This window comes from Lemur catta, chromosome 12 (assembly GCF_020740605.2).
Source record: "Lemur catta isolate mLemCat1 chromosome 12, mLemCat1.pri, whole genome shotgun sequence".
NCBI lineage: Eukaryota > Metazoa > Chordata > Mammalia > Primates > Lemuridae > Lemur > Lemur catta.
The window spans coordinates 50,845,642-50,873,000 of record NC_059139.1 but is presented as its reverse complement, the minus strand read 5'-3'; the positions used below and the strand labels follow the sequence as shown (position 1 = coordinate 50,873,000).

The 27,359-nt window shown below is 37.9% G+C and overlaps 1 protein-coding gene across 2 annotated transcripts in view; it reads right to left on the bottom strand.

Annotated features, from left to right (window-relative positions):
• JMY (junction mediating and regulatory protein, p53 cofactor) overlaps positions 1-27,359 on the bottom strand; it is an 81,255-nt gene that overhangs the window by 7,520 nt on the left and 46,376 nt on the right. Inside the window, exons 5-8 of one of the 2 annotated variants that reach the window (XM_045566186.1) lie at positions 17,294-17,459; positions 16,904-17,091; positions 11,347-11,433; positions 1,906-2,001 (exon numbers count right to left, since the gene is read on the bottom strand). In XM_045566186.1, the coding sequence (XP_045422142.1) occupies positions 1,906-2,001; positions 11,347-11,433; positions 16,904-17,091; positions 17,294-17,459 (537 nt within the window). The remainder of the gene's footprint in view (positions 1-1,905; positions 2,002-11,346; positions 11,434-16,903; positions 17,092-17,293; positions 17,460-27,359) is intronic. The other variant, XM_045566188.1, reaches the window with a different exon arrangement.

Below are 27,359 nucleotides of genomic sequence, written 5' to 3'. Positions count from 1 at the left end.
CTTAAATAACATAAAGTTACACAGAAAAACAGAAGATGCTGAGTACCTTTCAAACAATTATCACAAACCCCTTTTTTACTTGCCTATCAAAACCATTAAGGCCTTATCCTGCTCTTATCTACTGAAGAAATCAACTGTTCAAAATTACCACATGATTAAAAAAGATCTTCAGGCCGGGCGCAGTGGCTCATGCCTGTAATCCTGGCACTTTGGAAGGCCGAGGGGGGGTGGATTATTTGAGCTCAGGAGTTCGAGACCAGCCTAAGCAAGAGCGAGACCCAGTCTCTACTAAAAAAAGATAGGAAGAAATAAGCTGGACAACTAAAAATATATAGAAAAAATTAGCCGGGCATGGTGGCGCATGCCTGTAGTCCCAGCTACTCGGGAGGCTGAGGTAAGGGGATCACTTTAAGCCCAGGAGTTTGAGGTTGCTGTGAGCTGGGCTGACGCCACGGCACTCTAGCCTGGGCCACAGAGTGAGGCTCTGTCTGGAAAAAAAAAAAAAAAAAAAAAGTAAAAATAAAAAAAATAAATCTTCAAAGTATTACTGATTTAAATGTAAAAAATGGCAAGTAAAATACAAAACATAATGTCAAACACATACATGCTACTGTTATGCAAAAAGCTAAGAAACTAATGTTTTCCTATATATTGTCAGATGCTGACAGATGATAAAATTAAAATATTAATATTCTTTTTTAAACAGCTTACTTGGCATTTTTAAAAAGCTCCTATAACATCATATGCCTTTTATAATACAATGAAGTAGAAGGAATGAGATTTTTTTGGCCTGGCGCGGTGGCTCACGCCTATAATCCTAGCCCTCTGGGAGGCCTAGGTGGGCGGATTGCTGGAGCTCAGGAGTTCAAGACCAGCCTGAGCAAGAGCGAGACCCTGTCTCTACTAAAAATAGAAAGAAATTATCTGGCCAACTAAAAATATATACAGAAAAAATCAGCCGGGCATGGTGGCGCATGCCTGTAGTCCCAGCTACTCGGGAGGCTGAGGCAGAAGGATAGCTTAAGCCCAAGAGTTTGAGGTTGCTGTGAGCTAGGCTGATGCCACGGCACTCACTCTAGACCGGGCAACACAGTGAGACTCTGTCTCAAAAAAAAAAAAAAAAAAAAAAAAAAGAAGGAATGAGATTTTTTTGAAGTGCAGATATAAAGAACTCTCATTTGTATCTGTTACTATAGTAATACCTAATATTAACATGATTGGGTAGACAACATTTATTTAACACAATACAAGTCTTGTCTTTGTGTTAAGGATGCCCTCTCTACCATCCCATTTTTCTCACTGTAATGGCAAGAGGACTTGATCAAAAGCTTCCTTCACCTATAAGGTGATCCTCAGCATGAACAACTGAAGTCAGTCTCCAGAGCACTTTAACAACCAGACCCGCTAAACTTAAGCACGGTTCTGAGATGTTCAGATGCTGTGATATCAGTGTCCAGAGTCATGGGTTAGCCTAGCAAGAGAACTGCTCAAGCATTTTGCATATATGTAGACCTACCTTCTAATTCTGCCAGTGGTCACTTCCATCTATTACCACCATGGGTTGATGGATGTGAAATAAATAACAAGTTGATGCTTGAGGTGGATAGTCAGTTATGAATTAACTATGTTTTTTAAACTTAAGAGGAATCCAGGCTTTCAGAAGCCCTGATCATTCCTCTCATACTAAAGCTATGAGCCAAGGGTCACAAGAATACTAATTCTGGAAACACAGAGAGGAAAGAGAGCCATACAATCAAAACAAGTTTTAAAATGACTTGCCATGGTTGCAAGATGTTCTAAATAAAAAAGGAAAACCCAAGTTTTTAATCATAAAAAGAAATCAAACAGGCATGTATTAAGTTATGTTTTCAATGAAAAATAATAAAGGGAACATACTTTTATTACCTGTTTAAACGTTCTAAGTCTATCCAGCGTTCTCTGTCGCTCTTGGCTAACCCAGATGCTTTTTCTTTCTTCTTCATCATGTAATTTTTCTCTCTTCTGGTAAAAAATTAATAATAATTCCATTATGATGTATCTCATTCATTTCTATCATTAATAGAAAAAAGATGAGAAGTTCTACCAATACGTAAAATGGATGACTCAAGAGAATGATTCATTGAACAAAAGGTTTTACTGCATGAAACACTGTATGTTTTTAGTATAAATAACTGTTTTAACATTCACACTAATATGGTGACAAAAGTAATATTCATTTTCCTACATGTACTCCCAATTAAAGTACTCTGAGTACATGTCCTGCATAAAGTAAAATGAAATCTCTGAATAAAAAATGTTTCATCTTTGGGGTTCTGGCTTAAACAATTTTAACATAAAATATTTCTAAGTGCTATATTATGCTAACTCAAATATAGTTGATTTTGTAGAAAGAAAGAATATATTTTGTGCATTACCCATGAGTCATCTGGTTTAATGCCACACCTTATATTAATAGTTGGGCAGTTATCTATACAGAAATTTCAAATTTTTCCCATATTGCTGAATCATCTAAAAGCTGTATAATAAAATCTCATTTAGCAAAATAAATGAAAAAGGTTTGTATACAGGTGAATGAGTTAATACTTTATTTTCCTGCTTTGTTTTTAAAAACTTGCGATACCTCCCATAAGATCAGTTTATTTCACACTGAAAATAACCACTCTTCCATTGTTCTGTCCCTGTCAAATTTAATCCTCCATTATTTTCTATCACCTCTCTCCTCTCTCCCACCAGCTTTCCCCTGGAAAATGTAATTTCTAATGAGAATTTCTGCTACATTTGCCTTGAATGATTATATCAAAATGTAAGAAGATAAAGAGATCTCCTACTTTCCTTTGATTCCTTAAAAATGTGAGGGGGGAGATAAGGGTGAGCTATGGATATGAGGAAATTGAAAAATAAAGGTATGTGATATGTAAATTATTTTGAATAAAATGTAATTTAATAACATGATACTTATCTACACGTAAGGACACAAAAGCACACCATATATAACCACATTTCAAAATAGTTCTTAGAGCCTAAAATAAATTAGTATGTACCCAAAGTAAGAGACATAGGTTTAAAAAACAGGTGGAACATCCCTAATCTGAAATTCTCCAAAATCCAAAACTATTTGAGCAGACATAACTACACAAGAGGAAAATTCACATTTGACCTTGGCTATTCGTACATGGTATATATGAAACATAAATAAATTTCATGTTTAGTCTTGGATCCCATCCCCAAGATATCTTATATATGTGCAAATATTCCAAAAGCTGGAAAAAAATTTTGAAATCTGAAATACTTCTGGTACCAAGCATTTCACATGAGGGATACTCAACCTGTACATTAATAAAAATGGAAAACGTTTCCAACGCAATGCTATTATCATTCTTTGGGTCATTTACGTGAACTACCATTGGAAGAATTATTAAATTGAATACCCATAAATTATGGGTAGGGGATCTTCTAAATAAAAGATAGTTCAATAAAGGCAGTCTTGACTCTTCTTTCCTTTTCTGAATCCAACTGAAACAAAGTAAATTAGAGAAGAAAAGGCTATCTATATTCAAAGAATACAAGCAGATGATATCAACCTGAAGCCACACATTATGATAAATACCTGCCATATGTAAGAAAATTGACCAAAATTTTCTTGGAAGAGTATTAAGAGTCATCTTCAGACCTTGATGTAAGACGGTTCTCTAAAAAATAGATGTCATTGTCTTGAAAACCTCATCCACCTTTATCAGCAATAAAACTGGGGGAACATAAGCAAGACACTGGAGAAGCTAAGAATGTTCCTCTAAATATCTGATTTCTTATCATAAATTAGTGCAATGGATGTAGCTGAAGGGGAAGGAACAAGACAACAAATAATATCTTTACTTTCAATATCCCCTGCCTATTGAAGTGAAATTGCAGGCTGTAAGGTAGGGAAAAGGAAAAGGGGTGTGCAACAATCTCAGAGATATCCTACGACATAAGGGCTTTCCGCAAATCACACGGGGAACCACATGGGCCTCGTGGGGCATAGATGTAGCTTCTCTCTGCGCCATTCCAAGATAAGGAACAATTAAAAAAGGAAATGGCATTGGGTGGTGGAGGTCTATACATTCATATTTGGTGGCAGGGAGGGTGGCAGCTATTATATGAAAACCACAACAGAAGCGAGATATTCCTGAAAGCAGGTCCTGTAGACAGGCTTGACGACATCATACAAAACAAAATAGAAAAAAAACAAAGCTTAATTAGCTTTTAAGAAAAAGTCAGAAAAAAAAATCTGATGTAGGTATCATTGGTATTTGTTAAATGGAGACCCTCACAGATTCAGGAAACTTTCAGGTTATCCGATTATTTTTACATTGTGAAGATTCATAGCATACTGGAGAGGTGGAGGGAAAAGGGAATTGGGAGAAAGCGTAAAGGCAATAATTTCGTCCTCTTTCATAGTACGAGTGTAACGCTGAAACAATCTTAAAAATTATTATCCTAATATTCAATGTTTTTCCAAATGTTCTTGTCAAGAAATTATGTAAATTCCAGTAGTTCTTTCAGATTCAAGTACTGCTGTTAAAAGTAAAATGGATTTTGGCATTGATTTCTTTCTTTGTAACTTTTGCCTATGTTGTTTCAATTTTTTTATAATGATAATGCATCTTTTCATAAACACAGTAGAGGGGTTTTTTAAACATAGAAATGACTGAGAAACTATTTTGCAAGCCACTAATTAAAACTGCTCATAATAGGACTTTAAAATTTGCTGTTAAGAAATGTTTAGGATATGTTCCTAACATCTAATGTGTAACAAAAAATTAATACATAGACATCAAAATACTAATTTATTCAAGGAAAATGACTTTGCTTAGATAATAGGAATAACTTAGAAACATTAAGTAAAATCATGAAAACTTTTTAAGACCCTAAAGTAGAAAAAGTCAAAGTATATTAAGATATCATCTAAGACAGTAAAATGGCAGGGAAAAGTCTGCTTAAGATAAAGACATTCCATTCTTTCATCAAACACTTATTAGCAGTCCAACCAGGCACCATACTAAGCACAACAGAAAAAAGCGGGATGTCTGAGTGGAGATGGAGAGAAGTAAGCATGTTTAACGGACATGGGGTTTGGTGCTGTCAAGCACCCTGGTGGAGGAGGAGAGAAAGTTCAAGTTTCCTAACTTGGCCAACACTAGGTAAATGGTGGTATCAGTAATCAAGAGTGGGAGTTCAAGAGGAAAGTGATTTGGGAATGGGGAGAAGAATCAATCTAATGAGGTGTTAATTCACACACTTAACTTGGATTTGTGGCAAGAAGGAACTGTTTCAGTAATAGCAGACACTATCTTCAGAACATCAGGCTTAATCCATATATAAATACATTTCTTGAGAAATTGTGCAGCCAGACACTGCAGGAAGTTAGGATTGGGGTAGAGAGGTGGACACAAACCCAGTGTCAAGGACTAAAGTGAAATTCCTGGCAGGAGGATGAAGAGTGGTAGTAGTGTTTTATTAACCATATGGGTGACTGATCAGTAGTTACTGATCAAGGAATGCATTGAAGAGTGCCTGTTCCCTAAAGGGATATAATTATCACCCACAACAGAGATCAGTTCAACTTTAACTCTTAGTCAGATCATTTGGACAAAGGCTTCTTTGATTTATGACTGGGGGGGCAAGGAGTTTTAAGCAAGCAAAGAAGAATGTTCTTGTAGCTTTTCCTTTTACAAAAGGCCAGAAAGACCTTCTGTCTTTAGAGAGTTCTAAAAGTGGGTGTTAAGAATTCTCAAAGACCCCTTATTACTAGATACAAAGTCGGGCATCTCTTCAATAATATTAATAGTTCCAGATGACTGAAGATTTGCTAAATAATCATAAAGTTTTCCAGGTGGGAAAACCAAAAGAAGTTAGGACCTAAGCTCTGCATTGAAAGCAGATGCACTGTTTCCATATGAATTCTGACATTAGAAACCAAAGCCCAGAATGGCTCAAGGTCATATTGAGACAAGAATACACCCCACCTCCTTAACCTACTCCATGCTCATCTCTGTTCACATAGCTGGAATGTCCAACTCTCCTACCTAGCTGAGTCAGCAAAAGGAAGAAACTTTTAAAACCTCATGTGTGCCTCCCAGAGCTACCTGGAATTGGGAATGAGCTTGCGGCTTCCCACACATCCAGACACATGGCATGAATGCGCAAGGGGACAGAGACTTTCTAAGGCCTTTAGAGCAGCACTGACTCCAGAGGTAGATCAATTTTTCTATATTTAAAAGGATTTTATTCAATGGATGGTAGTACTCAGTTGTTGACAAAAAAAAAATTAGTTATCTAAGAGATACTTAGAGTTTTAAGTTATGAACATGCATGTATAAAAAGTTGGATATGGAATTCAGAGATAAATTAACTGACTAATCATACTGGTGGGTCCATCAGCTGGTATATACAACAGTAGGTCTTTATTACAATCTGAATGAGCCCAGATGAAGAAAGAAGGGGAAAGGTCCAAATTTCTGAGACAAGAGCTGATGAGACTGTGTGGGGAAGTAGAATGTTTACAGAACATAGTATTATAGTATTATGCTTAAGTGTATAGCCAGTAACAGGCAGGCCTGGGTTGAATACCAGGTCCCCCCTTCAGTACAACCATGGGAAAGCCACTTAATGACTCTGTAAAATGAAGTTAACTTACCTAAGCAGGGGCTGGAAGGGTAACTGGGGGATGGGAACACCTATCAGAGCATGGAGGAAATAGGCAATACTAAAAGAGGCGATTGTAAGCAACATAAAAAGTTCTCATCAAAGATTCCATATATTACATCTTAAAATTATTCCATGTGTTCTTTCTTGAGGTGAATGCCATGAGTTATGTCATTACCAAAAAAACCCCCCTAAAAACACCAAACAAAAAACAAGGTGGCATTCTTAATGGGGAAAATCTACTTGTTGCCTGACCACGATTTTCTCCTCCTGTATAATTTGTCTCCAGGCTAATAACAATAAAAAAGTAATATTAATAAGTGAGTAATCTTCCTGTTTTTGGAGCTCACTATCAAACATTAAAATAAACTTTGGTTTTACTTATTTATTAATTTTAGAAATGGAGGCCAGGTGGAGTGGCTCACGCCTATAATCCTAGCACTCTGGGAGGCCAAGGTGGGAGGATTACTTGAGGTCAGGAGTTCAAGACCAGCCTGAGCAAGAGCGAGACCCTATCTCTACTAAATATAGAAAAATTAGCTAGGCATGGTGGTATGCTCCTGTAGTCCCAGCTACCCAGGAGGTTGAGGCAGGAGGATCCCTTGAGCCCAGGAGCTTGAGGTTGCTGTGAGCTAGGCTGACACCATGGGACTCTAGTCCGGGCAACGAAGCAAGACTCTGTCTCAAAAAAAAATAAAAAAATAAAAAATAAATTTTTTAAAGATAGAATCTCACTCTGTTGCCCAGGCTGGAGTACAGTGGTACAATCATTGCTCACTGTAACCTCAAACTCCTGAGCTCAAGGGATCCTCCTGTCTCAGCCTCCTTGGCCTTAGTCTTACATATTTAATTTGCAAGGATTTCCAGGGAAAATTGTTGAAACAGTAAGGTTAACACCTAGGGATCACTTTTTCTTTTCTTTAATTAGAGACAAAGTCTCTGTCACCCAGGCTAGAGTGCAGTGGCCTAATCATAGCTCATTGCAGCCTTGAACTCCTGACTTCGAGAGATCTTCCTGCCTCAACCTCCCAAAGTACTGGGATTATAGGCATGAGCCACTGTACCCGGCCTCTAAGGATTCTATTTTTAAACAATCCACCACTTGAGATTCTAATAAAGGTGGTTTAAAACTAGATTTGAAATACAATAATCTCTTTTGATCTAAGCCAACTTTCATTTTACTTTAGCTTTGTATGTTAAAGGTGACTATTTAGTTAATGAATTCATTCTCTGATAATTAGATAATTCTGATCCAGGCTGATATTAAGCAAAATTCTAAGGCACGTGATGTTTATTTTTGAGATTCCCTCATTTTTATCCCTCTTTGCCCCCAAAAGCATGTTAAAAGGGGTCTGATACTGGTTCTAAAATTTAATTAGTTACTTCCTCCGCCAAAGCATTAGCGCTTGGTCAAGAGTCAGAATCTTCATTATAAAAGTGTGGAATCTTACTAACCAAGCTGATAATGCAGGCATAGATGGTAATAGTACGGTACAAGCTTATTCACCTCACTCATGCTGGCCCCTTTACTAATCTTGTAAGGCAGTTTCTGACCTACAGAAATAGTAATGAAAAATAAAGTACATTAATTAATCTGCCATTTCCAGCTTCTAGGAAAAAGGTAATCTTATAGTTTATGGGTAGTTTGGCTAATTTTATTTGTTTAAAATCAAGAGTAAGGGGTAACTTTAGCTAAAAATATGCCAAAATGAACTTAAGGGGTAATGTAGACAGATTTTGGCCCTTTAACCTTTAGGGTGACACTAAAAAAAGAAAATTTTTAATAAGCAAATACAAAGATATGGTCATGTTGGGCCTTTTTTTTTTTTTTTTTCCTTTTTTGCGACAGAGTCTCACTCTGTCGCCCAGGCTACAGTGCAGTGGCATCATCATGATTTAATGCAACCTCAAACTCCTGGGCTCAAGTGATCCTCCCGCTTCAGCCTCCCAACAAGCTGGGCCAACAGGCACACTACCATGGCCATTTAATTTATTTTTGGTAGAGACAGGGTCTCACACTCTTGCTCAGTGTGGTCTAGAACTCCTGGCCTCAAGCAATCCTCCTGCCTCAGCCTCCCAGAGTGCTGGTATTATAGGTGTGAGCCACTATACCTGGCCATGTTGGCATTGTTGATATTTAATTAAATATAAATCATCGGTGTTGATTAGTTTAGGGCATGTGTCTGAGAAGACTACTATCAGTATAATATTCTGTAGGTGTGATAAGCACAGTAATACTTGCAGTATGGAAAGTTTTCTAATGTAATTTTATATACAGTAAACTAACACTTTCAGTAAAGCAGAGATATGGAACTTCCTCTATTTGATAAAGAGCATCTACCAAAAAACCTACAGATATCATACTTAATAGTGAGAAACTTATTCCTGCTAAGATCAGGAACAAGGCAAAGCTGTCCCCTCTTACCACTCCTTTTCAACATCATTTTGGAAGTCCTAGCTAATGCAATAAGAAAAGGAGATGACAGGGATACAGATTGGGAAGGAAGAAATAAAAGTGTCTCTGTTTGCAGATGACAGATGCAAAAAATCTAAAAAAAAATTAAAAAATCACATTAAAAAATCCTGGAATGTGATTATACCAAAGTTGATATACAAAAACCAATTGTTTTCTAATATACTAGCAATGAATAACTGGAGTTTCAACTTAAAAACATAATACTATCTACATTAGCACCCCACCCAAAAGAAGAATACTTAAATATAAATCTAACAAAATATGTACAAAATCTACATGAGGAAAATTATAAAACTCTGATGAAAGAAACCCAAGAATTAAATAAATTGAAATATATTCCTTATTTGTAGACAGGAAGGCTCAATACTGTTAAGATGTTAGGTTTTTCCCAACTTGACCTATAAATTCAATGCTACCTCAATCAAAATCCCAGCAAATTTTTTATAACTACAAACAAGAGGCAAAAAAGACCTAGATCAACGAAAGAAAATAGAACACCCCAAAATAAACCAAAAAAGATAGACTCATCTTTGACAAAGGAGCAAAGGCAATTCAACGGAGAAAGGGTCATCTTTTAAACAAAAGGTGCTGGAACAACAGGATATCCACAGGCAAAAAAAAAAAAAATTAAAGGTCTGACACAGACCTTATACCCTTCATAAAAAATAACCCAAAATGGACCATAGACCTAAATATTAAATGTAAAACCACAAAACTCCTAAAAGATAACATAGCAAAGAATCTTTTCCAGATGCATGCTGGGTAAAGAAGAAAAAAAAGAAAATCTACATGACTTTGGGTTGGGCAATAACTTTTTAAATACCAAAGGTATAAGTCATGAAAGACAAACTGATAAATTGGACTTTGACCAACATCTTCACCAAAGAAAATATACAAGTGGCAAACAATCATATAAAAGGATGTACTACATCATCTGTCATCAGGAATATGAAAATTAAAGCAACAATGAGATACCACTATACACCTATCAGAATGGCTAAAATTCAAAACCTTGACAAGAGCAAATGCTGGAGAGAATGTGGAACCACCTGACCTCTCATTCATTACAGGCAGCTACGCCAAATGGTATAGCTTTGGAAGACATAGGCATTTTCTCACAAAACTAAATATGCTCTCACCATATTATCCAGCAATCATGTCCTTGGTATGTACCCAAATGAGCTGAAATTTATGTGCACAAAAAGCCCTGCATAGATGTTTATATAGCACTTTATTCACAACTGCCAAAGCTCAGAAGCAACCAAGACGTCCTTTAATAGGTACCTGGATAAACAAATAGCGTGACATGCACACAATGGAATATTACTCGCTCCTAAATTGAAATGAGCTATGAAGCCAGGAAGATATGGTGGAACCTTAAACCCATGACAGTAAGTTAAAGAAGCCAACTGAATAGGCTATGTACCATATGATTCCAATTATACATTTTATTTTTATTTTTTTTTTTTTTGAGACAGAGTGTCACTTTGTTGCCCGGGCTAGAGTGAGTGCCGTGGCATCAGCCTAGCTCACAGCAACCTCAGACTCCTGGGCTTAAGCGATCCTACTGCCTCAGCCTCCCTAGTAGCTGGGACTACAGGCATGAGCCACCATGCCCGGCTAATTCAATTATACATTTTAGATAAGGCAAAAGCATGGAGACTATACAAAGACCAAGGGTTTGGGGAGAAGGAGGGATGAACAATGGAATAAAGGGATACTTAGGGCAGTAAAATTATTCTGTATGACAGTATAATAGCAGAATCATGTTTTTGTATATTTGTCAAAATAAACAGAACACATAACATCAAGAAAGAACCCTAATGTAAACAACAGATTCTAGGTGGTGATGATGCGCCAGTGTTATCTCACTGACTGTAACAAATGTACCACTCTAGCGGGGGATGCTGACAGTGGTGGGTGGGGGGTGGGAGGTGGGGGGGGGTGGCTATGCAAGTGTGGGGATGGGGTATATGAGATATTGATGGTGGGGGAGGCTATGTGTGAGTTGAGAGTATAGGGACTCTCTGTACTCTCCACTCAATTTTGCCTAAAAAGTGCTCGTTAAATAAAGTGAACTAATACTAACATCTAATTATAAGATTATTGTTCCCTATAGATATTATCCACTTCAAGACATGTAAAAAATTAAGTTTTGTTCCAAGTCTCCAAGAGTCCAAACTTACTAGTTGTACTGTGTGATGAGTTCTATATTCATCTTCACTCCGAGTACGCTGTTGGAATTTTTCATTGTGTTTTGCAATACAAATTTCCTATAAATACATAAAATGTGTTTTAATACAAGTGGAATGTGAAAGATTCTGAACACCACACCAAGGTTTATTTGATAAGTTTTTATCTTAATATACACCACCTACACAGCAAGGTATCATGTAAACTCCTCCTTGTGTTTTACCTGGACTACTGAAGCTGTATAAGCCAAATAAAATCAGGATCTCACAAAATACTATTAAATCATTAACTTCTCTAGCACATTAACTGCCATGTGAGTTCTATTTAACTCACACTATAGTTTTGAGCCGGGGGCCTGGTGAAGCATATGAAACTCACACGTCTCTTTACCTCGGGACCCACATGAACTACTTTTCAAGTTGCATATTGCTCACACAGAGAAAACAATAAAAAATAACCAATTTTTCATTAATTTAGAAAGGAGCATTATTGTTTTAGAAGTTTTTGTTCTATTTCTGTAATAAAATACCGTGGCTCACAGAAAAAAAAAATTTTCTAGTGTGGTGGTCAATGTGCTAGTCACCTCCTGATTTCTCCTTTTCTGGAAGGATAGGGATGATGCAAAGCAGAGTAAAGGTGTCCTTATGTAATCTGAAAGATGTCTTTGAAGTCTGTGGCCAGAAGATTCTAAGTTTCATTATACTCTTTAAACACGTCTGGGCAAGGAAAAAAGACTAATACAACTCTTGTTTTAAAATCTATATTTTTAAGCTCTCTCTGGTGAGTTAAAGACATGATTTTATGGAGACTGGTTTAAACATTATCATGAGATCTGAATCTTCTGGTCATAGACATCAGAGCTAAAAGAGACCTTAAAGACTAGGGTGTCAATATTACAAAAAATTATTTTCAAACTGTAAATGTCTTTTCTAGTCACAATATAAAACAGGAGAGTTTTATAACAATTAGAAAAGACATGCTTCTTTATAAAGTAATGCACTATAATCTTACTGAAAAATATTTAGCAGCACCAAGCTAAATCTTCATTTAACCTGTGTCCTTCCTAATTTAACTATCCTTTGGTACTTGAGATAAAAAGGTTCTATAGATAAAAAGGTTGACATTAGTCTCCAACACACTCCAGCTACAGCATTTCACTCTATCAGAGAAAGTCACACAATAACCTTTAAAGTCCTTAAACTGTATTTTAGGGAAAAGGTACACATCACGTTCTTCACCCACTCTGGTTCACTCTATTGCCCAACAAGAATCTGTCCCATGTAGTTGGGAAAACAAAGGCAGCATTACTTGGTGTCGTGATAGTATAGTGATATACTGACTCTGGCTCCTGGGTCACACACAGACCTAGTATGGAATCTGTACCCCTGCCTCATACAGACTGCTTTTCCTTGGGTGATTTATTTCACTACGAGAAGCCTTGGTAAACTTCATTATAAAATGAGGATACAGTTCCACAATCCCTTATCCAGAACAGAAGTAAAGTGTGTCGTGAAATTCAAACTTTTTTCATATTTTCGGGAATGGTGTGGGGTACGTTGGATAACCTAATAACTTGAGTAGGATATGAACCTATACCCCAAAGTAATAATAATATTTTTCCAGTGAAATGTTATGAATAAAGTAAGATCAAGATTAATAAATAATTTCTTGTCAGTTCAGGCCTGGTTCTGCCACCAAATTAAGTATGCAAATGCTTCCGATTTTCTAAGCTTTCTAGATTTCAGGCAAGGTTTACTGTATTTGGCTACTAGGAGAATTAAAGAAGATATAAAAAAATACATAAAGAATGATGTTATTTCCATTACTTTTCTCGAAGCATTTAATCACAAAGCACTGACTTTAGGTCCTGACAGGATAGACAGAGACCACCTATCTCTACTCTTTTAAGTGGTGGGGTAGGACATGATTTGCTTTTAATCAGAACTAACCCTGGGTATGCAATCCTACTGTGGTAACAGAAACCAAGGAGACAGTAACCTTGGCAATGTCGATATGTAAACAAGGGAAGACTGAATGATGTTATATAGGGAGGCTTGTTTTTATTTTTATTTTTTTTTGAGACAGAGTCTCGCTCTGTTGCCAAGGCTAGAGTGCCATGGCGTCACCAGGCTAGAGTGCCGTGGAGTCAGCCTAGCTCACAGCAACCTCAAACTCCTGGGCTCAAGCGATCCTCCTGCCTCAGCCTCCCGAGTAGCTGGGGCTACAGCCATGTGCCACCATGCCCGGCTAATTTATTTATATATATATATATATACACACACACACACACATATACGTGTGTGTGTGTGTATATATATGTATGTATGTGTGTGTGTATATATATATACATATATATATTTTTTTAGTTGTCCAGCTAATAATTTCTATTTTTTAGTAGAGACGGGGATCTCACTCTTGCTCAGGCTGGTCTCGAACTCCTGAGCTCAAATGATCCGCCCGCCTCAGCTTCTCAGAGAGTTAGGATTATAGGCGTGAGCCTTATTTTCCGGGCCTTATTTTCATCCTTTTTCTTGCATATTTGCTCATCTCAGTTTCTTTTTAGGACTTGCTGTTTCTCATCTCCCATCTTTTTACTCATCTTATGTCACCTCCTTCTTCCCTCTGAAGTTATGTCACTTCAGTTGGTGGCTTGGGGGATGGGGACACAAGTGTAAATGGGTAGATTCTCCAGAGGTGACTTCCCTCAGATTTAGATTAAGATAAAAATGAAGATTGAAGGATATTGATTGAATTGATATGAGCTAATACATGCCGACAAGGGAAGAGTTAAGAGAAGAGCCGGAAGACTTTGGCCTGAGTCAGGCTCTTGACACCACTAAGAGTGCAGAGTTGTGTATGCCCTGGTCACCAAGGTCACTCCTTCTTCACCACTGACCTGTGTGTAGCCAGCTTCCTCTGCAATTCCTTTGGCCTCTAATCTAGACCTCTGCTGCACTCCGAGATTGCTGTGATCTAGCTCTTGCCCCCAACTCTCTCCACAAAATTCTCAACATAAGGCCCCCAAGAGTCTCAAATACTAAATGTCATGGAGTCCCCTAATTTCCTTCTCACTTGACCTCTCTGGAGTACCTGACACTGCTGACCACTCTAGAAGAATCTTCTTCACTTCTGTGACTTCAAGCTCTCCTGCTTCTTCTAACTTCAACAACTCTTTCTTTCTCTTAGATCCCTTTCTTCTGCACATACTCAAATGTTTGGCACCGTTCTTTCCCTCACACCACATCAGAGCAGCTCAACCTATGCCCTGTACAATGCCTTCTTATGCCCTAGCCAAGAATGTTTTGCTGAGCTTTGCTCACTGAATTAATATTTAAGTATAATGAAGGGTTTTTTCCCCACGCAAATTATGTATCTACCCTGTTCCACCACCTTCCCCTTGTTCTTTCCTATGAGCCCCAAACCTCCACCCCTACCACTCCTAAGAATCACCTACTCAGTACGTTCTTCTAGGACCATCTCACCCACTCTTGTATGACCATACCTATATGCCTAACTGTCTCGTAGTCAACTCTACCTGGATACCCCAAGGCATCTTACATGCAAGTCTAAAACTGAGCTCATCATCTCTCACCCACACGTGCTCTTCTTCAGGGTTTTCCATCTTGGTTGGTGGCATCATCACCCACCTCGATGCCTAATCTAGAACAGGGAAGGCTACTAGAGAATAGCACCGCCTCTCTCTTTCAGCACTTATCACTAACTTCTATTGACTTTCTACTTCTGCAAAGTGTCAGATCTGTATACTTCTCAGATTTGTATATTCCTTACAATCTACATGGCCACTAACTTAGTTCACAGTCTTAACATACCAACTTATTGAGGTGGAGAATAATGTGACAACCTTCCGAACAGAACCTCTGAGTCTCTTTTCTCTCTAACCTATTTTTCATGTTGCCTCATCTTTCTAAAATTTAAATCTGTTCCTACTACCCCTTTGCTTAACATTTTTCAATAATTTGCAATATCTTCAGAACAAAGCCCAGGCTTGTTAGTGGCGTATATAAAACTTTCCATAACCCAGTCCCGCAGCATGTCTTACCGTGTATAGTGCCCTGAAGCTATTTCCTGCTTCAGTGTCTTTGGCTAAGCACTCTTTTGTTCTGCTTAGAATTATCCCCAACACCATCAACCTGGCAAATTTCTATTCGGGTGTTAACACCCAGTCCAGTGTCATGTCTTCTAAGCCTTTCCTTATACCCTCTCTTCCCCTGTCACTACTGGCAGAACATTCAACTGTTCACCTGGTTTGCCTTTTCTATAAGGCTGAAAGAACAGGGACTGTGCCTTGCTCATCTTTGTTTCCCAAGCCTTACAATTTGCCTAGCACATGGTTGAATTAAAATGAATCAGACTTCTGACTGAGTCGAACTGTATTACATTTTCAAAAAATGCTTTCAAAAACTTTCAGGTTCACAAAACTCCAACTAGTTTCTAAGGTACTGTATTATACACCTAAAAGTCATATATAAAATAATGTTTCTAATACACCTAAGTAGTCTGTTCTTAGTCTACTTACATTTCATTCTCCCCTCAAACTTTTTTTCTATAGACAGTGCTAGGACCTGCTGGAATCACTGCAATGTTTACCTGGTTGGCACAGGCTGAAATATCACACTCACAGCCATCAGGCCCAGGCTTGAAAAAATAGTGAGTTTCAATTACCATTGTCTTGTGGAAATAGGAAAGGCACAGAATTATGTGAAAGCCATGGCTCTGGATGCCAAGGTAACTGTTCTGTAGGTGGGTAAAGTGATTGAAAGGTCCTGGGTTCTGACTTACTGTGGAGTGATGCCTGCCTGAATTTCTTTGATGTACAAGAGTTATCTATTTCAAAAACAAAGGCCTTTGATTTTCTGTGGAATGGGGAAGTAGAAGCCCTGGAATGTGGTGAACAGCAAGACGGTGGGTTCTCAGAGAGCACTTCTGCCTGAATATCTGAGCCTAACGCAAATCAGTACCAGGCAAGTCATAAGCTTGTGATCATAGCTCACTGCAGCCTCCAACTCCTGGGCTCAAGCAATTCTCTTGCCTCAGCCTCCCGAATAGCTGAGACTATAGACGTATGCCACTAAGCCTTGCTAATTTTTTTAAAAAATATTTTTGTGGTGTTTCAAACATTTTGAAATGTACTCAAAATTAAAAACAAATAAATAACAATCTATAAAATTCCTTCAAGACTGAGGTCAGAAGACTTGTACAGCATTAGCTTTCTCCTTAAATAAGACAGGAGCCAGGAATTGCATTAATATGGGATTCTGTAGTCACGGCTTTTAGCAGAGTTGCCTTTAGCATTTCTGAGGGTAAAGAGCACATCACCACCCGCTGTTCCAATATGTTTAAAAGAGCAATTCACAAGAGAACTATGTGTGTTTAATAAAATGGACTAAGCTCTGACAAGAGGTTAACTTTTAGTTTTAAAATATACGCGAGTTCTACTGATAGAAAACAGATTAGAATTAGTGGACACAGATCAAAAAGTAAGTAATGAAAAAAAAGAATAAGTAATAAATAAAAATAAGACTTAAATACCTTTTTATTTCTGAGGTATGCTTTTTTAGCTGAAACCCGTCCGCGCCTTGCTTCCAGCTGGCGTGCTTTCTGCTGAAGTCTCTGCAGCTCCTCTCTCTGTAAGTACACAGACGCTGCCATCTCTTCCTTCTCCAGCATTGCCTCCATACTTTCGTAAGTGTCATAGTACACCACTTCATCTCTCTTTTCTGTCACAGAACAGCAACAAGGGGCAGTGGTTAAGAGCATGGGCAAGTGTTTAGCAGTGTCTGTCATGCAGTAAGCACTAAACATCACCCCATCTCCCCCCCAATCTTTTTAACATCTTAAGAAACACAGCGGCTATCCACGAGCATTTTCCCTATATATTCACTCTTTTGTGGAATTACATGCTTAAAACCCACATCATACCCGATATAAGTCTTTTGATGCTTTCTAGTTGTGCTGTCAATAGTAGCTCTTCACACTTCAAGATTTCAAACTGTACTTCATACAACTGAAGTTGCAGATCATAGTAATCAGCTTCTAACTGATCCAATCGGGCTATAGCTTCTGTACCACCCTGCAAACTCTGCATCTGCATTGAAAATAAAAATATTTCTTGTCGGTGGGGGACAAGAAAAAAATCAAGTTATGCCTAGAAAATAATATTAATCAGACAGGATAAATCCATGAAGGAACTGCTCTCAAAGAAACTTATAGTCAAGAAATCTAGACTTTTAAAACATATAAAAATCGCAGTAATCAAGTCATATGGTTGTGGAAGTAAGGAGGCCAACATGATAAAAATAAGGTTTCTAACATTTATTTTATAGCTCATTCATATTTCTTGTCCTGACATAAATGATGGCCAGGTACAGTGGCTCACATCTGTAATGCCAGCACTTTGGTAAACTGAGGCAGGAGGGTCACTTGAGCCCAGGAGTTCGAGGGTACAGTGAGCTATGATCACATCACTGCATTCCAGCCTGGATGACAGAACAAGACCTCTTTTCTTTTTTTAAAAAAAAGTTAATAGTGTCTCCTTTTACTCTCAAAAGTGGATGGTACGATATGCAGTTACTCTTTTCATGAGTTATATGAAACCGATTGGGCCATTCTCAGATACCCACACATCTGGGGCTTTGTTTGTTCCATGGTCACAATCTGGTAGCTTCCACGTTTTTTTTTTGACTGAAGAGTGAGGTGAGTGTATGTGAGCAGAACAGAATTGCTTTAAGATGGAAATCCTTGCAATCTACAGGTAATGGTCACGATTATCTTTAAGTAATTGCAGTTAGGGTTCTAGATTGAACCTAAAGTAGGATTCAGAAATTTCTGAGCATGGCTCACAAAGTCGTGAATGGTCTTACATGAGGTTTGTCTAATTGGTTGGTTTTTGGCCCTCAAGAGAGGAAAAATTTTTTTGCTGGGAATCTTAAGGAAACCACTAGGGGGAAAGTATGCTTCAGATATTGGTTCCTAACCCTACTATTTCCATGGCTTCCCATTTGGCTCTCTGGAGAAAGGCAGCTGCAAGAAGCTGAAAGAATGGCTTCTCAGGAGTCTGTGAGAAGTGAAGTACAATTTGCTAGTGAAAATGAGTAAGCATTCCTCAAGAATATTTCTTCCAGGAACACAGCACCAGGGCTTTGGCAGGTTAAAGGTTCATGCTTAGAAGCTCCAGGAGAGCCCTGGCATGCACATCAGTGTGCCCTGGGAGCCCTAGCAGCAATGGTGGGGAGGCCTTGGCCTCAAGTAGCTTCCCAAGGAGTGAACACTAAAGGGGGAGGAACAAAAAGGAAAATCCGAGTATTATTTGTGACCTCATGTGAGACATCACCTGGGACCCCAGAATTCCAGAGAAATACTTGACTGGCAGTCCTAGACAGCTTACAGTGGCAAAAATAGTGAATTGTTATTGCTGCTAACTGATCTGTGTGGTGAAATTGGTGAAGACATGTTAGAACATGTTAGACTTTAAACAAGATTCCAGCTTTAGCTTTAAAGTCTAGATATCCACACAGTCTTACCACCCAATGACTAGAATATTTTTTTTCCTTAATACATAATTTAAAATCCCCGTAACATGAATTTTGAACTGAAAAGCAATGGTTAGGCTCTGTCTAAATGTGCAGTGGTATAAATTTAAAATTAACAAGTGATACTGTTAATACAGTAATACATAATAAATTCTATAAATTAAATGAATACTTAAAACTAAACTAAGTTGTAAGCCAGTTAGTGATCCTGCTGCATTAGGAAATATTTTATGAGTAATAATATATATAACCACCTCAACGTGGGTTTTTTATAGCAGCTGGAGAGGGGAATGCTGACAACATGAAATCCTGCTGTTTTTGTCCTGGGTCATTAAATAAGAACCTAGGAATAATTTCTACACTAAGACTCCCAGGCTCACTTTAAATTATAAACATCTTTTTTCATACATTCTTGGGGCTCTTGTCCAGCTCTGGAGACCACAGCCCCAGTTTGTATCTTCTTATTACCTATACCCACACACTCTGTAACCACAGCATACAAACAGATAAAATACCTAATGTTAAAGTCTTTATTCTCAAGTGGAGACTCAGTTAACCTTAGTGTAAATATGTCTAAAAACCTTAATTTAAGATCATTTTCCAGTGACATTGTTCAGGTCTAGGCTGTTAGTTCCACTTTTACTACTCTGGTTCTCTCTAGCTAAGTGATCACTTATCTACTATGTTCACTATGCTATGCTAAGTTCTTCCCCTAGTACTCTCTAGGTTTGTCTATCTTGTCCAGTACTGTCAGCTGCCTCAACTGCAAGTAGGGCAGTGCTCTGACCACTGCCTGGGGCCAATGTACCTTAAAAACACTTGAGAAGCATAGTGCTACCAGGATACAGTCAATATCAAGTATCAAACCGAGAAAGGAAGTGGGTATTCTCTTACAAGCAGTGACCTCACCCCCAATTTTCTGGTTCAGTGAGCACTACCTAGAGCAAGGCTCCAGAGATGGATTTATTTGCCAAGGGCTGGGTTCCAAAGAACAAAACCTCATCAGAGGCAGACGAGCAGACAAGGAGTCTGTTAAATCACAGCCCCTGAAAGAGCAAACAAAAGGGCAGCAGTGGGCTTTGGGAAGAAGTTTTTGTAGGATCAGAGTACACAAGGCTTTTATGGGGTAAGCTAAAGAGAAAGTGATGACATGAGTTAGAGAAATCTGGGATGGCAAGATGGTACTCTAAGGTTTATCTAAACATCAACATGGAAGAAAATACTTAGCGTATGGCATGAACATGTATGACAGGCGGGCGCATGCTCTAAATCTCCCCCCTGTATAACATCTGGAATGTCCAGACTGATTTTTCCTGTCTTCAGCTGACAGCCACAAAAGTAAGGGAAAGGAAATCCAGGGTAGAACAAGAACTAATTTCAGATAATTAAGGAGTGCAGAGAAGATAGGTGCCACAATGGGGGTACCTGTGTTATACCTGGGGACACTATTTCCCTAGGCAACAAGGAAGCCCAAAAGGGAGATTAAGTATTCAAAAGAAAGTCTTGGCTACCTTCAAATTTTACTCATCTCTACTTTCACTCCCTTGAACAAACACATTTTGGTGGGGGGTGGAGGAGCGAGAGTCTCACTCTGTCTCTGTGGGTAGAGTACAGTAGCATCATCGTAGCTCACTGCAACCTCAAACTCCTGCGCTCAAGCAATCCTCCCACCTCAGTCTCCTGGAATGCTAGGATTACAGGTGTGAGCCACCGCACCAGGTCAAACAAACATACTTTAAACACCAAGACATCAAGGCCCCGAACCAAACTGTAACTTCCCAATGTGACTAGCAAAGCTGGAGTTCTCTCAATTCCTACAAGAGTGCTCTTTCTACTAGATAAAATTAGAGAGTGCCATCCAAAAAATAAGGAAAAGGTAACAAAGTATTTTTACAGTAAATCTGGCAAGGAAATCAAGTACCAATTCATGTCCACACATTGACCGCAGTACAATATACACTGCTGACTCCACAATCATTCTCAATGTGTGTAATAATGATATGGTAGTTTTCGTGTACAGCTATTTTGACTGACTCTATTATATCATGAGACCAGATAGAAAGCAACATATACAAACTAACGATGCACCTGTTCTGCCTTTTCCCACTGTGCTAGAAAATTCCCACTGACATTAGAGGAGCTACTGAAAAAACAGAGCTGTGGGTTGACTCATTCCTTCAACAAATACTCACCTAGCACATACCATTGTTTGAGTCATAGAGAATGTATTTGAATTATAGAGAATGCAGTAAACAAGAAATGAAGTGAGGGTTCAAAAAGAAGTCATAAAAACAACACACAGCATAAGACAGATAACAGTAAGGACAAGTTATCAATCAAGACTAGCCCTGTTACATGGAAAAGGTGTAAAGAAAGAACATAAGACTTAGAACCAGACAAACTTGATTATAAATACAGGTTTCCCTACTAAGCTGAACAAATAAAGATAATACAAATTGACAGAATTATCTGGGATTCCACACTTCAGAAATCTTGGAAAACTGAAGCTTTCCATAATCTCTTTACCGTCAACCCTAATCTCTCAATCCACTTGTAGGAAAATATGATCTAAAATTTTGTGAAACCATTGTTAGTCCTTAGTTATTCCATTTAATGTAACTATGTTTCATTACATGGGACAACACTTGTCTGAAGTTATATGCTCTATATTAACTTTCTAAAATTTAAAAACGTGGAATTCTGATATCCCTGGCCTCAGAGATTTCAAGATAATGGCTTAAGGGCTTGTAGCATAAAGGTTATGTTTGAGAATTTAATGATAAAATACACATGAAGCACTAAGGACAGGGCCTAAAACATTTAAAACTTTTCTATTTCCTTTTTTGTAACTGCTGCTAAAATATAATTTAGATGGCAAAAACAATTTAAGTAACATAAATTAAAGCCTTCAGAGTGGAGCCTAGCTTTCAGCATAGGTGATCCTTGGTTACGAATGAGATTCGTTCCTAAGAACATCTTTGTGTCACATTTGTATGTAACTCAGATCCCTGAATAACAGTGCATGTATGGTAATAATAACAATACTATAATGGCTCATATGTGGTAATAATAATACAGTGCAATACTTCAATAATAATACTCCTGTACTGTAGTAATAGTATAGAAACTATTGTACACTTTTCTTTTAATTCAAACAAACAGAACATAAAAACAAATACCATGGAGTACCACTGCTATAAGAAACAATGGTTTCTTATAGCACCTCTTGCATTTTCCTGGAAACAATGCACCTCTTGCATTTTCCTGGAAAGAGTTGGAACTCATTCTACTAAGCGAAGTATCCCAAGAATGGAAAAATAAGCATCACATGTACTCACCATCAAAATGGTTTCACTGATCATCACTTAAGAGCACATTTAGGAATAACACTGATAGGGTGCGGGGCAGATGTGGGTGGGGGAGGGGATGGGTGTATACATACATAATGAGTGCCATGCGTACTGTCTAGGGGATGGACACGTTTGAAGCTCTGACTCGGGGGGTGGGGGGGCAAGGGCAATATACATAACCCTAAACTTTTGTACCCCCACAATATGCTGAAATAAGAATAAAAAAGAAGTTCAGGTGGGAGAAATTTCAAAAACATATTAAGGTTAACACACTCACCTAATGTATCAATGCAATGCTAATAGGATGTTATGCTTATTTTGATTAATCAAATTAATAACCTTTCCATTTCCATAATTAATCCACTACACTGCTTAGTATTAATTGATGCTTTCAGTGGAGCATTGCCTTTCCCATGTTCCATTATTCTCACTTTATCCTTTATAATTGTTCTGATAGTCGAGCGTCTGAAGCCTAACGCTTTCCCAATGAATGATGGCATCTGGCCTTTCTCCGAATGCCTAATTTCTAATTCAGTTTCTACTGTAGTTATCTTTCTCTTCACTGCAGGCTCACCTGGACTTGCAGTGGAGTTTCACTTTGGAGGCATGGTCATAGGGTAAATGCGGACTCACAAAATCGAATTAAAAAGACAAAAGTGATGCTATGCATAAGTGACCATATGAGGCTCGTCACCACTATAAAGATGCTGTGCCAATCAACCTCTTAGGCCATGAGGGTTTTGTTTACATTCATGGAAGAACGTAGTTCCCAAATTATTACTTTACTTAATTGTAAATTGTCCTTATGGAGAAACTTGGGAGCCCATTTGTAAACATGGAATGCTGTAAGTTGGGTTGTCCATGACCTAGTAACTACCTGTACTTAGAAAATTTAAAATATTGAGTATGCCAATAAGGAACAATCTGCTTATTGACAAATAAATTGAAAATAAACCAGTGTCCCTGCCTGGACAAGCACCTCAACTTCTCTGCCTCTGCTCAGGCTGTGTACACCACATCAAAGTTCCTTGTCAGAACTTTCTGGCAAGGCCCATACAAAATGCCACATCATCTTTTCAACAGCATCCCTTGGTGAACCCTGAAATGTTGGTTAAAGCAAGTAAACATCTCAAGCATGGGAACTGTATCTTTCTCTTCTTTGTATTCCTTTCAGTGCTACTTGTACAACAGCTAACATAGAATGAATGCAGCAATAGCTAATATTTATTGAGTTCTTTATATATACAAATAAACTCATGAAATCATAATACCAGTAGAGGTACATATTATTTACATTTCATAAAGAGGGTAAGTAATTCACTCAAGACTTCATAAAGAGTTACGTGTGCAGAATTGGGATCTACTGAGTTGCTCTGTTCGCTATGTCAGCTGCTAGTCATATGGTGTTATTTAAATTTAATTGGAAATGCTGTTCCTCTGTTGCATAAGCCTCATTTCAAAAGCTCACTAGCCATTTATGGCTGGAAGCTACCCTATTGGAGAGTGCAAATACAGAACATTTTCATTGTTGCAGGACATCCTGCTGGACAGTACTGTCTGGATCCTAAGCACATATCCACATGTATATCCATATGTGTATCCGTATGTATGACTGTATACCATAGTACACAAGCAATGCCCATAGATACTAGATGCATTAAAATAAAACTGAAATAGGAGAATGCAACCTTAACTGATCATAATTCAGATATATGCTTTTATGAGAAAGACAAAATTATGAAATTTAAGTAGCTAACCTCAAGACTGGTATATACAGTTAGTTCAATATTATAGCAGTTTGTTATGTTCACAGAAATGATCAAGGAATTACAAATGGATGGGGAAGGGTTAAAATCCTGTACCATGGGTGGGGGTGGGGGAGGGTGAGAAGCACTCTGATATATTTTAAAGCCTTTCAACCTCAAAGCGGGAATACAAAGGGTTTTCTGGTTAGTTCCCAGTTAACCAGAAGATAGAAGTCTACCATTTAATCGAGATGCACTTGTGTTTTCTATGATTTGTTTCATGATGGGATCTTAATTTTACTATCTTCTATTTCAATTAATAACTATACAGAAAATCATCTTACTTCAATTTTAGTAACACTTCTAGCATATCTCCTACTAGTAATCCTGTATAATTATGTGTATTTAATCTTGTCCAACAGTTTAAATGAAAAAATAAATAAACTACATCTGATGTAACCTAGATTAGTAATACAGATCTGAAAGTAAAGATTTACTTGCATAGTCAGATTGTGCTATTATTTTAGAATCTGGATGGGGAGAGTATACCATTGAAAGAGTAAAATAAAGTAGCTACAACTAATTAAACTCAGCCAGGATTCTTTCAAACATATTTGGCTAAAAAAGGATTGATACTTTCAGCATTTTTGATAGGGAAGTCTGAACATCAGCAGTCAATCTGGGATCAAAGGCTCAGAGACAGACAATTTTAGACACTACTAAAATTGTGTGAAAGACTGTGTCTATGCACATTTCTCTAAATACATGGTTCCTAAAGGGGGAGAAATATATGACCTAAAAAGGGTAAGAACAAATATAATCAATAATCAGATCGGGCGCAGTGGCTCACGCCTGTAATCCTAGCACTCTGGGAGGCCAAGGCGGGTGGATCGCTCGAGGTCAGGAGTTCTAGACCAGCCTGAGCGAGACCCCGTCTCTACTAAAAATAGAAAGAAATTAGCTGGACAACTAAAAACATATATATAGAAAAAATTAGCCGGGCATGGTGGCGCATGCCTGTAGTCCCAGCTACTCGGGAGGCTGAGGCAGTAGGATCGCTTGAGCCCAGGAGTTTGAGGTTGCTGTGAGCTAGGCTGACGCCACGGCACTCACTCTAGCCCAGGCAACAAAGTGAGACTCTGTCTCAAAAGAAAATAAAAATTGAAAAAAAAAAAAAAAAAATCAGGAACAGTTTAAATGGATATATAGATTAAAAGGAATAGTACAGTGTAGTTTTAAAAAAAAATCTAAGTCAAATATAATTTTGCTTGAAGGGCATTTTTAATATTTCAGCATTAAATTAGAACATTTATTTCAAGTCCACCATTATACTCATGGCAAATATTCTGAACTATTTTGAATAATTTCTAAATTAGATTTTAATTAAAACATTTTAAATTTAGGGGTGTTTGTATTTTGTCATGTTGGGAAGAATCTTCTTGTTTTTAAAATAACCTGAGGGGAGAAAACATTTTTCTAAGACTTAAAGTCTCCCCCATAATTTAAATCACAGGGTAGTACTGTATTGCAAAGCCTTTACTGGCAAAGCATTTATTTGTGGTGGGCTAAATATTCACATTTGCTCTGTTTCTTATGTGTAATGTGGGCACATTAAATAGACACTAATAAAATTGGTGCTGTGCAACGTCACAGATATGCATATACAAAGCACAATACCTATATTATATAAAACAAGCATTAACCTGGTAAAAATTATTAACTGGCAGTTTTAACAAAGCCTTTAAAGAATTGAAACAGAATACAGAATATTAAAAACAAACTATTACAGTAACAGGATGGCCCCAGGGAAAATGACCCCATCCCCTGACCCAATAATCATCTTGGACTCTCAGGGCCTGTTTCAGCCAGCTCCTCCTCTACCACCCTATGGAAACGCCAGTAAGAGCTAAGCTCTCTCTTGCAATAAGAAATCTTACCCTCCTCAGCTCTTCCAGGCACCCTATATTGTCAGAACAACTCAATGTCAGCCAAGCTAAAAAAACAAAGCTAGCCAGTATGATGAAGACAAAAGGTGGTACTATACTTCATAGGGCAATAAGAGGCTGAGATTTTAAGTTTAAAAGTTGTAGAATTTAAGGCAATTACAGACAACTAGTAATATGAGGGAGCAAGCTACTTTTAAAGGGAGACTGCGGTTGAAATGCCTCAGGGAACATCAGATGGGGGGCTAAAATCCTTGATTTCCAGTAAACCAAATTCCAAATTTCACCTTCTAATATTAACAAAATGTAAAGGGAAAATGAAATTGGGATTTAAAATCCTTTAACAAAAATACCTCTTATACTACTTTTTAAACAAGAGTAGATAAGCAGAAGCAGTTTTAAAATGCCATGAGAACCATCTTGGTATATTATGTAAGCCACAAAAAAAAAGGTTTTATAAAGCAATGTATTTTACACATAGCTATATTAATAAAATCCGATAGGATACTTTGTTCTTCTCTAGTGACTGAAATGTAGACTTTCATACATATACATTCAATTGTTTTAAAGCTAATATGGATTACACACAATGGGTGTGAATATCTGCAAATCATATATCAAACAATAAGACTTGTTTCTAAAATATGTAAGGAACACATACAAATCAATAAAAAGATAAAAGCTGGGCACAGTGTGAAAGGGGCGGCCTTGCAAATGTCAGGAAAATACCTTATCCTACAACTTCCCCAGTAACAGCTAAAGATCAATCCTATGCGTTTTCTCAGGAACAGGCACCCTGTAAGAGTTCTGTTTTACACAACTTCTGAAAAGAGCTGAAAGGATGGAAAAGAGATGTAGATCCCTCTTTCAAAATTCTTTTTGAGAATTTGCTTTTACAGAGTTCCTGAGTAAACAGCAGAATGAGCTACAGCCTCAACCTTATCTCCAGGACAGAGTCACATCTTCTGTGATAATCCCTTCTCCAAGGAAAAGCAGGAAACAAATTCTTAGACTTTGACATTCTGCTGTTGCTTTTCTTATCAACTGCCACCACTGTTTTTTTCTCTCTTTGTCCCCCTTAAAATGAGCAAGCAACGTGGCCTCACTACTGGCACCGCCTTCTTTTGGGGAAGCCACGCCATCTCCCTGCTCTCTTCCCCCCACCTCTTTCTCCTCTTTCACCCTCTTATTCTATCCTTCTGAGAAGATAAAATAAACCTCTTTTAAAGCTTTTATGTCTTAATTTCTGCATAAGAAATCTTTCTCCATCCACGCTGAGCACCCACTAGGCTTTCCACCCTAACATGGTGGCGCATGTCTGTAGTCCCAGCTACTCAGGAGGCTCAGGGCTGGAGTCCAGTCTGGGCAAAATAATGAAACTCCATCTCTTAAAAGAAAAAATAATAATTTTAAGAAAG